At 37.9% G+C, this 12,887-nt stretch overlaps 1 protein-coding gene across 2 annotated transcripts in view; it reads right to left on the bottom strand.

Annotated features, from left to right (window-relative positions):
- Nucleotides 1-12,887, bottom strand: part of HSD17B4 (hydroxysteroid 17-beta dehydrogenase 4) — a 120,330-nt gene that overhangs the window by 68,992 nt on the left and 38,451 nt on the right. For both annotated transcript variants that reach the window (XM_077817366.1, XM_077817367.1), the window contains 3 exons: nt 6,400-6,503; nt 4,449-4,685; nt 1,963-2,014 (listed from right to left, as the gene is read on the bottom strand). In XM_077817366.1, the coding sequence (XP_077673492.1) occupies nt 1,963-2,014; nt 4,449-4,685; nt 6,400-6,503 (393 nt within the window). The remainder of the gene's footprint in view (nt 1-1,962; nt 2,015-4,448; nt 4,686-6,399; nt 6,504-12,887) is intronic.

Raw genomic sequence — 12,887 nt, 5'->3', positions numbered from 1 at the left:
TTATTAAACCCTAAATGTTCAAAGAATTGGGCTCTTAACCATCACAAGCTTTCTTATCACTCAAAGTTATAAAATACAAGATTTTCAGCACAACTTTGAATACTGAAGCCAAGCTTCTCTCAAACAAATGTCTCTGGTGTTCTTATCCTGAATATTTTACACTTTGAGACCTCTAGGGAGGCAAATGAAAATTCTTGCTTTTCAACAATAAAAAATATATACCTATTTTTACATACAGGTCTATGCCATAATATGCATTATTAAAGGTCAGGAATGAGGTATGAGGAATGAGGAATTGCCTTCTGAAAGTTCTTAAGACATCTTCAAACCAACAGCAAGTCATGGAGAAAATCCAAGAGAGGAATTGGTGGCCAGTATCCTATGCAATATGATATTCTATTTTTTGTTATTGTTTTAAATCGGTTGACAGATCTGCAAACAACTTAAATATCAGCCTGAACAATATGATCTTATTCACAGATTCCTGTCAATTAATGGAAAGCATGGCATCTTTCTTGCAAGCAATAAAGAGCTCAGGTGCTTCCTTTCACTCTCAGAAGAAAAGAACTAGTTTTTCCATGGTTTATTTGGTTTCTTCCCCACTTGCTCTCATCTCTTTCTCTGAAGAATTTCTCAAAACCACTTTACAAATAAATTCACATATATTCTGGCAACCAGTACTGGAATTGAAAAAGGTACAGTGAAGGACAACAAAAATGATTAGGGGTATGGAACAACTTCCATATGGAATATGATAGAGGGCTATAAAACCATGAATAGTGTGGAGAAAGTGAATAAGGAAGTGTTATTTACTCCTTCACATAACACAAGAACTACAGGTCACCCAAATAAATTAATAGGCAGCAGGTTTAAAACAAACAAAAGGAAGTTCTTCTTCACACAACACACAGTCAACCTGTGGAACTCTTTGCCAGAGATGCTGTGAAGGCCAAAATTATAACAGGGTTCAAAAAACAAACTAGATAAGTTCATGGAATATAGGCAGATCAATGACTATTAAGCAGGATGGGCAGGGATGCAAAACCATGCTCTGAGTGTCCCTAGTCTCTGTTTGCCAGAAGCTGAGAGTGGACGATAGGGGGTGGATCACTTTATAATAGCCTGTTCTGTTCATTCCCTCTGAAGCACCTGGCATTGGCCACTGTCGGAAAACAGGATATTGGGCTAAATGGACCAATGGTCTAACCCAATATGGTTGTTCTTATCTTTGTAATTAGTGAAGTTTTATAAAACATGAATATATAATCTCTTTGGACATAGACCCTAATTAACCAATATATTTTTCAATGAAAATTTTGAAGACCAGGGATAAGTGTGTCTTTGTTCACATCTCTTTAAAGTCAAAAACTTCTCGCTCTCACCAACAGAATTTGGCCCAATAAAATATATTCCCTCACTCAGCTTGTCTTTCTAAAATTAAAACATACTGAGTTGATTTCATTCTTTAAGTCTCACAGACACTAGGATGTAAACAATGTAACAAAGTACAGTTTCTGGAAAAATATTTTGACAATTTATTATATCAACTCCCAGTGGTAATTAACAATACCTCTAGTTAATGAGTTGATCATGAGCTATATACACCACAATGTGAAGGCACACTAATTTATGTTTAGTGAGCAACTGAATATTCTTTTTCAGACAGCTCAGCAGAAAGCCAATTGGTACCTTGTTTTTACTAAGTATACCACAACAAATATAAACTATAGTAGTTAGACAAAAAAAAAAAGCACCATCTGATCAGATTTTTTTTTTAATATATATCTGATTGGAAAGTTCCAACACCAGTATGATAAAGCCACACACACAAAATACAGAGTACAATTTGCAACAGAAACCAGTTCAAAACAATGTATCCATATTTCCATATGTAATGCTGATACAAAAGAAAAGTGAAGTGCTGTCATGGTGAATATGAAACCATCAGAGTAAAGGACTGACCTGAGGTTGGCAGTGGTTTATACAACTCCAGATATTGCTCACCATGCAGTAGCTGTGTAAAGATAAGCAACACTATAGTGATGATCAGTATCATTTGCCACCACTTCCCCCGTCCCTGTCATAAGCAAATATGTAGCTACAGATATTTTGGAAATGTGTTCAGAATGAAAACATATTGCTATAAAATAAAGAGAAGTGAGAAATTATATCCAGTTCTTTCCACACCTGGATATTTTTCGCTGCAACAAGGCTATAAAATACCAGTAGAAATTGACATGAGTGCATTATTTCAGAATGTTTTGTTATGTTACTTTGAGTGTAGGAATTACTTTGACACACTCATCCTTGGAAGTTGTTGGTAACAGCTTGAAACCAATCAGCCTTTCACAATCAGTCCTGACTTACAATCATACAGTATTTTCATGGTATATACTGAGCATGGTTGGATATTAAGGAAAACTTGCTAACTACAAGGATAGTTCAGTACTGTAACAGGTTACATAAAGGAGGTGGTGAATCCCTATCCTTGGAGGTTTTTAAGAATAGGTTAGCAAACACCAGTCAGGGATTGTTTATGTATACTTAATCCTGCAAAGGCAGATGGACTTGATCTTTTCAGATCCCTTACAGTCCTACATTTCTATTTTTCTAAGATTCAAATTAGGAAGAAGCCACCAAAAATATAAATATGGGCAATTTTATTGCCAGGTTAATTTCTGTCATCTACCTCATCATGCATCAACAACAGAATAAATCAGTTAGCACGAGCCTACACACATCAATTTACAAGTGTTCTAAGAATTTTCCATTACTAAAAAATGTGGACATTCCAAGCTGCAGAACTTCTTTTCTAACCTCAGAAATCATCTTAAAAGAAAGTGCATTCAAAAGAGAACGTCAATGAGATGGACAGCAGGGAAAATTTCAGATTTTCTAAATTTTAAGTAAATGTTAAAATATTTCCAGCATATTTATGCTATCCTTTTAATCACTGACAAAACTTCTGAAGTGGAGTCCATTTTTCATAACATCCAGCACCAAACAGTTATGATTAACTATTCATTCACTCCTCGAGCATCTATTACAGATTTTCAATTAGAGTAAACACCATTTAAAATGCCTTCTGTACTGCGGCAGATTTCATGCTAAGCTATGTGATTTCACTGAATAACACCAAGTTCCTAGGTTTAAAATTACTTTAAAAAATAGTTCAGGTGTAGAAGTAAACCTTTTAAAAAATGCTTTAACAAATATCCTATTTACAATTCAGTGCTTTGAATGGGTAACAACCACTCAGATTTGTAATGCAGGGAATTTGAAGACAAACAACACGCAGGGGAGAGCCTTTTGACTGTAATTTACTTTAATGTATGGGACCAAGGAGAGAGGGAGAATAATATTTCACTCTATACCACCATTCCCAGGATGCGGATGTTGATATGTTGCTCTTCTTGCCATAGCCTATGTGTGGAACATGGTAAGAATAATAGACACTACAACCTTTTGAAGAGGCATCCCTCTGTTTTGTGGAGCACTATCTTTTTTCCTTAGCTTCTCACAAACACAACAGCGCATCTCATGTGCAGTCAACAAAAGGCAGCAGCAGTGATTCTGGTTCAATACATACATAATATTATGGGTTTGGCCATCTGGTGTTTGGATTTTGTTTGTTGGCTTTTTAAAGGAAACTTCAGAGTTTGACGTCAAGACAGCTATGAAAAAATTCATGGGGTGGCAGGATTGTGACTAAAACAACACAGTCATTTATACAACTTTCTTTAGTTTTTATGCAGACTGCAGTCCCAGTATGGAAAATGCTGTAAATCTTACATTTTTAAGCTTTTTAAAAATCATATTTCAGCTATGAAATACTAAATTTCTTATGACATCATATTCTTGAAGAAGGCAGCTTTATATAATTTATATTTGTTCGATATATAGCTAAATGTATACACAGATATATATAGATACACAGTTTGAAGAGTGTTTGCAGAGGTGTACATTGTCAACTAATTAAAAAAAGGAAAGATTACACCTACTGTACTTGCTTTCTAGATTATCTATGGTAGAGAGCTTCATCCCTGGAAAGAGCAAAAGAAATTGCTCAAAAATAAAATCCCTCCATTACCAAAAAAAATGTCAGGGCGAGACAAAAGGTTATTGGTTTTTAATAAAGAGGATGCTGCTCTTCAAGCAAGATTCCCACTTAAAAAAAAAAAAAAAAAAAAGAGAGAGATACACACATGTGATTCATAAGCATCTTAGGGGGAAAAAAAACCCATACAAAATCTATGCGAGAGAGGTAGGTAACTCATTTCAATACAAGTTTTTCCCTGGGTTGCAAGAAATCGGAGCCTGTTACTTTTTCTCTTTCTAGAACAGCAGCTATCTCTGAAGTTTTGGTGTATATACTGAGCCATTTCAATTACAGTCAATTTATATAGCATGTAACACAAAATAAATTGCAATGTCTAAATCATACATACTTTTGTGAAGTCACTGTTGAGTCCTGGAATACTAGAAAGTCCACCATCCCACAAAGATGCCTGAGCTGGGATGACCCCAAAGGTAGGTAAACAACAGAATGCTTCACTGCCTTCAAAAACAAATTTTAGATGATCTGGATCCTTGGTTGTCATTCCCACACCAAGAGCGTACAAAATCGGTTGCAAGTGAGTATAATTATACACCACTGTGGGCAACTTTTGGCCAACATATTTGCTCTGTGGATTAAAAATATATAGTATAATTCAAAGTTAAATGCTATGTAATATTTGATTTCAATTTACTTTCCGCAGGCAAAATCATCGTATAACTGCAACGTAATATATTAACAGTCTTGCTATGATTACTTACATGTAGGGCTGTCAAGTGATCAAAAACATTGATCACATGATCCAAAAAATTACCTTATATACTCATTCATAAGCTGAATATTTTTGGTAAAAAAGTGACTCATCAAAGAGCGGGGGTTGGCTTATAAACGGGTCTATACCAAGATTTGATTATTTTAAACTCTATGAAATCATTGAATTGAATATCTAATACATTGTTGTTTTGTTTACCTGGAGTGTCTGCAGGCATGGAGACCCCCAGTTCCCGCAGCTCCCATTGGCTGGGAATGGCGAACCGCGGCCACAGGGAGCTGAGGGGCTCCATGCCTGCAGACGCTCCAGGTAAACAAAATGTCCCAACCTGCCAGCAGCTTACCCTAATGGGCCGGGAGCCAAAGCTTGCCAACCCCCGGAAATATAGGGTCAGCCTATGAAAGGGTCATACAGTTTTTACTGTTTTTACCTTTCCATCTTGGTTGGTCAGCTTTTAGACGAACAGGCTAATGAATGAGTATATATGGTAATTGCACGATTGGCTGAACCAGAAGTAGGACTGAGTGCACTTAGAGGCTCTGAAGTTTTACATTGTTTTGTTCTTGAATGCAGTTATGTTACAAAAAAAACCCCTACATTTGTAAGTTGCACTTGCATGACAAAGAGATTGTACTACAGTACGTGTATGAGGTGAATTGAAAAATACTATTTATTTTATCATTTTATAGTGCAAATATTTGTAATAAAAATATAAACTTTCATTTCAAATACAACACAGAATATATATGAAAATGTAGAAAAACATCAAATATTTAATAAATTTTAATTTGTATTCTATTGTTTAACAGTGCGATTAGAACTGCGATTAATCACAATTAATCTTTTTTAATTGCAATTAATTTTTTTTAGTTAATCACGTGAGTTAACTGTGATTAATCGACAGTCCTACTTACATGCCATGTCACAGGGAAGATATTTCTGGAACTGAAGTGGTATTTGTTTGTTTTCCTTTAAATATATTCTATAACAATAAATACTGTAAGAAAGCCTTGTCTATATCACCGTAGACTATATAGCAATAAAGAACTGCATCCTGCAAATTACACTACACAGTATTTCAAAGAAAAAAATGTTTCAGTGGACAGCTCAATAAACAATCATGATTAAAGACCAATACTAATGAAACAGTTTACACTGTAATAGACAGCTCATCCCACCTAGAACTTGTGGGAAATCAGCCAAGTGAAAGATAAGAAAAAACACTTCACGAAGAGCCTTGTTCTGTCAGGTAAAAACCAGAGATGTGCTGTCTTCACCTCATTCTGAACAATATCCTATTTAGGGTGTCTGAATGCTCTAAAGTGCAAGAGGTGATAGGTCTTATAGCTTAATTTATATATCTAGCTTCAAAAATTCTACCACCAATTAGAGAAAATGAGAGGAGAATAGGGCGCAAGTTTATTATTTCTGCTCTAGTTTGCATCTAAAAAAGTGACCTTTACAGAAAGCAAGCCAAAGCTTTTGATCACATGCTGTGAGCAAGCTTGTCCTTGCTTTGGGTCTTTTGATAGCTACAAGCTGAGTTCCTTGCAGAAGCATTTTTACTTACTGGGTCAAAGCCTGAAGAAGCGGATCTAGTATAGCTTGTGGGATTCATGGAAACTTCTTCAGACTCTATTTGACTTAGCACATCGTTCAGTATGCTTACTGACTCTGGAACAAACAAAAGGAAACAAATTATTTTAAAATAGCCAAAAACACCTGCCAAAATCTGCAAAACTAGATCCTTCTTTCAATGACATATAGGAAAAAATAAAAAATGGGTGTGGGGTGATTCAATATATACAGATTTCTCTAAACAGATTTTAGTTCTGTACCTTACTGGTGCCTACAAACCACGTGTGGCAATTATATTCTACAGGAGTTCTACCGGCTCTGCACTCAGTAATGAGTTGTGATTCATATGGTGAAGAAAAAAATATTTATTTCAAGCACTTGTGTCTGGAACAAATAACTGGTGCTATACAACATTATCCTGGTCACGCAACCAATTCCATAACTGTATATTAAATTTAACTTCCCCAGCACTAACATGTTAAGAGAAGACATCTTGCACATTATTTACTAATTTTGTCAAAAGACAGAATTTGATAATTAGTACACATTTTCTCCTCTTTATACTTATTTCTTTTGGGTATTCTAAAATCATGTTTTCTATCAATCCTCCTCCTCTTCAAGCTGGGGTAAACAGCAAGAGCAAGTTGAAGCTAGAGCAATGTCATGATTGCAAGAGAGGCAGATTACTGCACAACAAAGTGGGTTAGTACAAAGTATATGTTGTGTTGCTTTCGGTATGCTGAAAGCATGATTATCTCTCTGCCTCTCTCACCTGACCCAGCAAGGGCTGCTCAATGCCAGGCCCAGTGCCTGGGTGAGATTCAGGCATTGATACAAGCTTGCTGGCAGAAACTCAATCTGGATAAAATCAGTAATCTCAATACCAAACATTCAAAAAACCGTCTCCAAAAAATCATGAGACTGACTTAATAATAAAGAGATTTTTAAAAATCACTATTTTTCTCCTTCCTGCTGATTTTTTCACTCTTAGGGGAAGCTATTGTCCTCCTATTTGTGCATGATCCCTGCAGTTACAAAATTCAACCTTAGATGTACACACAAATGCAGGCCTCCAGGCTCACTGCTCAGAAGGGTCTTAAACTCTCCTCTCCCCAAAATTTTCACTCTTTTGCTCTTTATCTCCCTTTAACTAGGTAGGATAGGGAACTGCCCGGCTGCAATTCCCGCTCTGTTTTTGCCACCCAGTCTCCTGTTCTTCTCCTGCCTCTTAAACTCATTTGTCCCCAATAATTCCTTCCCTCTCAGTCTTCTACCCACCACATTCTCTTGCAGCCCCCTCAACCTGCCCTGTGCCCCCATATTCTTCTGCACCCACCCTATCAGTTTCCTGTCCTGCTTCCCAACTCACCCCTGAACAGTTCCCCCCCCCCCCACCACCACCACCACCACCACACACACACTCATTCCCTTCATATTCTCCTGTCCTCTGCCTGGTCCTCACATAGTATCTGAGGAGCCGCCATCTTTCTAGAGAGTAGCTTAGCCTCAACCCCCTTAGAAACAATGCAAGGTGGTGGCTATATTTGCTGGAGGCAGACTGTAGCTTCAGATCCAATGGGAAATGGTGGCTGTTTTGGGTAAAGGCAACCCTAAAGTTATCAAAAGGATTGTTTGTGACTCTCTTAGGGAGGGTCTCTCTCTCAAATGTTACTAGAATTTGCAAATCTGGGGATGGTTTTGTTTCCCCAGCAGCTCCTAGCCAACCACAGAATGCCACTCCCATTTGCCTCTGGCTAGAAGACCAAATCCGTTTTTCAGATGAGAACATTGCTACCATGATTCATGCTGATGTTATCTTAAAATGAGATTCCTGATATGCATTTTATATGGAACTATGCATTAAGCATCTGGAGACTTATGCTGGTACAGAATGCTGAAGCCCAACTTTTCAGTGGTGTATCTTGGCTGGAGCACATGACAACTGTGGTTTGGGAATCATTGCTCATTGGTGTCTGGATGAAATTTAAGGTTAGCGATTTGGGGTCCCCCACACCCCACCATTTAGCCCTAATTCAGCAGTGTAACACTAATCGCAAAAAAGTGAACATTATTCTGGGATGTATCAGCAGGAGTTCTGTAAGCAAGACACAAGTAGTAATTCTTCCACTCTGCACTGATAAGACCTCAACTGATTATTGCGTCCAGTTCCGGATGCCACATTTCAGGAAAGATGTGGACAAATTGAAGAAAGTCCAGAAGAAGCAGCAAACATGATTAAAGGTCTAGAAAACATGACCTATGAGGAAGGATTGAAAAAAATTTGGTTTGTTTCGTCTAGAGAAGAGAAGACTGAGGGGGTCCATGATAACAGTTTTCAAGTATGTAAAAGGTTGTTACAAGAAGAGTGAAAAATTGTTCTCCTTAACCTTCGGGGATAGGACAAGAAGCAATGGGTTTAAATTGCAGCAAGGCAGATTTAGGTCGGACATTAGGAAAAACCTCTTAACTGCCAGAGTTGTTAAATACTGGAACAAATCGCCCAGGGAGGTTGTGACGGTTTTTATGAAGAGGTTAGAGAAACATCTGTCAGGAATGGTCTAGTTATTACTTAGTCCTGCCTTGAGTGCAGGGATCTGGATTAGATGACCTATTGAGGTACATTCCAGTCCTATACTTCTACAATTCTAAATGGCCTGGGACCAGCATATTTGAGATACTTGTGTCTCCCCACCCATCACTGCCACAGTTGTGGTCAGCAGCAGCATTTGACCTGGATCCACTTCGAAAGGGCAATTGGTAGAGCATTCTCAATGAGGGGCCCTCAGCTTTGGAACTACATCCTCTCTTGGGTACTTTCAGATCAGATTTGTTCATCTTCAGAGCACAGTGCAAGGCAAATCTATTTATTCAAGCTTTTGGGGGTGAGTGTGGGAGAGAGAGGGCTTGATAGAGATTGGCTTTTGGGGAGGACTTTTGTAGCGGGCTGCTGGGTTTGTAATTTGATTAATTGTTCTTTAAATTCACAGCAAAGACAGCTAGAGTGTGAGATATGATTGTTAGTCTGACACTGAACTTCTTGAGATATTTATTTCACAGTAGCAAGTGTAAGTTAATATATATTTTTCAGTATGTTTTTCATGATTGTTTAAAAACAAGTTTGTTTTTAAAAGATGCTCTTCAGATGTTTGTAAGGCTTTAAGTAAGCCATTAAAATATTATTGCTGCAATCAGATGTGAGAATGGAGGGTGCTTTTGTTTTGTTTTTAAAATAACACTATATTAAATAAAGGATCAATTTCAATGTTGTGAGCAGTTTGCTCACTAAACTTTTACCATCAAGAACCCCACAACTGACCAATATTCCTCCCATTTTCCAAAAGGACTGATACAGCAGTGTGCAACTGCTGTGTCTCAACTCATTAATTCACTTCAATCTCCACTGACCTTCTGCTGCCTGGCATAGGAAACAGCAGTCCCACCTACAGCATTAGATTTACAATGATATTTTAGCAATTGACCAGACATGACTCATTCCTGTTATGCAAGGTTACATTTTCAATGCATCCAACCAAGACTCCAAGGAAATCAGATTACATTAAATGTCTGATATTTTATATTTAAGTGTTTTGTGAATGTTATTATCATGCGAACTAACAGATTGTCAAATTGAAAAAGACATTACTACATTAAAAACATTGAAATTAACACACATTTCAAAATAAACTACCTTTGTATTATGCCGTAATTAATTCTTACTTCAGAAGAATAACTTTCTTTTTTTCTAGCTGTATTCTTAGCATATGGCTGGCACTCCATAAATAATTTTATATATATAAAAATAAAGGTGAAAAGCATATTATTTAGGTTGCAAAGTCAAGCTCTTGAAAGTTAGGTGATGCCAGATTTATAGCCGCTCATGCAACCTTATGTCTGCCACGCATCTGTGCACTGAATGAGGTAGGGGGTCCTATGGACAAAATAGTACATGATCATGTAATTATATTTATTTTAATGCATATACATAATGGTGCAGAATTAATGTTGAATGGGAAACCATATATCTGACATTTCCTGATTTTCAAGTGCTTGACTTTGCAACCTGAATAATGTCCTTTTAACATAGCAAAATTACATTTAAAAACCTATTGCTTTTTAAATGAAAAAGGTAGAAACAAATGCTATTATGTACACCGAACAATCTCTCCCCACCATGCATTAGCAGTGAGGTATGAACCCAGACCTTCACAACCGCAGAACAGACTTCTATCACTTGAGCTACAGGACTAACTATGTTAGCTTGCAGTAGCAGCTGAAGGCTGCTATTCTAGCCATCAGGGGGATGGGTTGCTGGGTCCAGAGGGAAGGGTTATGAGTAGAGCTCTGCCCCACCCAACTCTCTCTCCACCCCCATCCAGAAACTTGGGAGCTTCTGCACTATCTGGTGTCCCCAGAGAATGGGGAAAGACCACAAGGATCATGTGCTAGGCCAGAGGATAACGAGCCCAGTTCTACCACATATACACAAGAAGCTGAGAGTTAACCAAGATGCTTAACAAAAAACAAAAAATGTTATATTTGTATTTAGTAAAAGGTGGTCTTTAAAAGTGTTTAGCTGTGCTGTGAACACATCTTTGCTGAGTAATTGTGTAATCTTATTGCTGGGACCACTGCCTTTCCTTTCACAATCTCATCCCAGAGTGTGATTACCCCCTTTGTTGTGTCATGTATGGAAGCAAACTCTTTGAGGCTCAGACATAAGCCAATTAGCTATTTTGTGAGGTCACTAGCTCACTTTTGGGTGCTGTAAAACACTTAAGTTTAAAAAAAAAAAAACACCACGACTGCCATGTAATAACCTTTAGCAGAAAAATATTTCTGCCTGTGCAGTAGCTCAAAGACATAAATTAATCCAGAATTTGAGTGTGTTGCCTGAATGGCAACAAAATTTTTCATGTTGAAAGTATGTCATCATCATGTTGAAAGTATATCATCCTTTTGTTCCTCATAAATTGAGTGTAGGAGGAAATTTTAATGCAACAGAACAGAACACTCAACTTCATCAAGGTTATGTGGGGTCGAAGTTAACGCATACGATCTGGTTTCAAACTTAGTGCTTTTTTTCTTTTCTTTTTTTTAAAAAGGGAAAATACTGTTTAGTGTATAAATAACCAGTAAACAGAATATCTGATATCTAAACTGGTAGGAGGGGAAATCATGGTACTTGCCCCATACACCAAAGACGACCAGGCAGCCCCAAACCCAGAAACATGCAGGGGAGACCCCCCAACCCCCTCCAGAGGCACAAGTGCCCATGCAGCACCTGCGTACCCCTAGCCATGTAGGATTGGGGAAAGAAATCTTCAGGGTGGAGCCAGAGAAACGCAAGCTGACAGGATCAAACAAACAGAGGCAGCATTTGTAGCAGAAGCCGTTGGACACCAGACATTACTAATGTCGGATGCCTTTCTGCGGCTTTGACTGATCACTTACTTTCTTGTCTGCTCGTCAGCTGCCAGCTCCAGTTACAACCCACCCTCTCCCTATCAGACTCTACACCTTGGTCTCATTCAACTGCCCTCCACAGAGCAGTCTAGTTGTTTCTGGATGTGGTTATCCAGGGTTTTCTGTTTGTTTTTAATTGTTGGTGATGTTTTTAAACAGCCAGACCATTATCAAGGAATGGCTAATCACTTTTATCTATCTTACTAATTTTTTCCCCCCACATTCTTTAAAAAAAAAAAAAAGAAGAAAAAAAAAAAGGAGTACTTGTGGCACCTTAGAGACTAACAAATTTATCTGAGCATAAGCTTTCGTGGTTTTCCACTGCATGCATCCGATGAAGTGAGCTGTAGCTCACGAAAGCTTATGCTCAAATAAATTTGTTGGTCTCTAAGGTGCCACAAGTACTCCTTTTCTTTTTGTGGATACAGACCATCACGGCTGATACTCTGAAACCTGTCACATACTTTTTGTTGTTTATTTGTGTTGCACTACTGTCTAGAGGACCAAAGGGCTTATTTTATTTCAATCAGATGTTCATAAGACCATTATGAAGCACCCAACACTGCCCAAGGTACTTAACAAAATTCACACTGTCAGAACAACATTCAATACTAAGAGAAGAAGAAAACAAAGCAACAGACATACATTTCACACTTAGAAAACTTAGAAGTAATGGAAAGAAGGAACACGATTGTTGGATAGGCAGATTTGGGGGGTTGGGGGGGGTCAAAGGAAGTTTCATTTTGGAAAAGATATACAATAGGGTGTCTGTAGGATTAGAGAAAGCACCATCCAAGAGAGAGAGAAAGACAGAAAGAAGGATGAGAGTATGGGGGAGGAGAAAAGTCAGAAGATGGAAGGGGAGGTGGAGCAGAATGAGGGATTGATTAGAGGTAGGCAGCAGGAAAGATACCAGTCACACTGGAGTGAAATAGCAGAGGCAATGGGTGGAATGAAGGTTAGGCAGAGGGACAAGAGCTCTTGCTGCATAGAGCCAATTTTGTCCCTGAAGAAATT

This window comes from Eretmochelys imbricata, chromosome 5, assembly GCF_965152235.1.
Source record: "Eretmochelys imbricata isolate rEreImb1 chromosome 5, rEreImb1.hap1, whole genome shotgun sequence".
NCBI classification, from domain to species: Eukaryota; Metazoa; Chordata; order Testudines; family Cheloniidae; genus Eretmochelys; species Eretmochelys imbricata.
The sequence above is the reverse complement of the archived record's forward strand: the minus strand, read 5'-3'. Positions and strand labels throughout refer to the sequence as shown.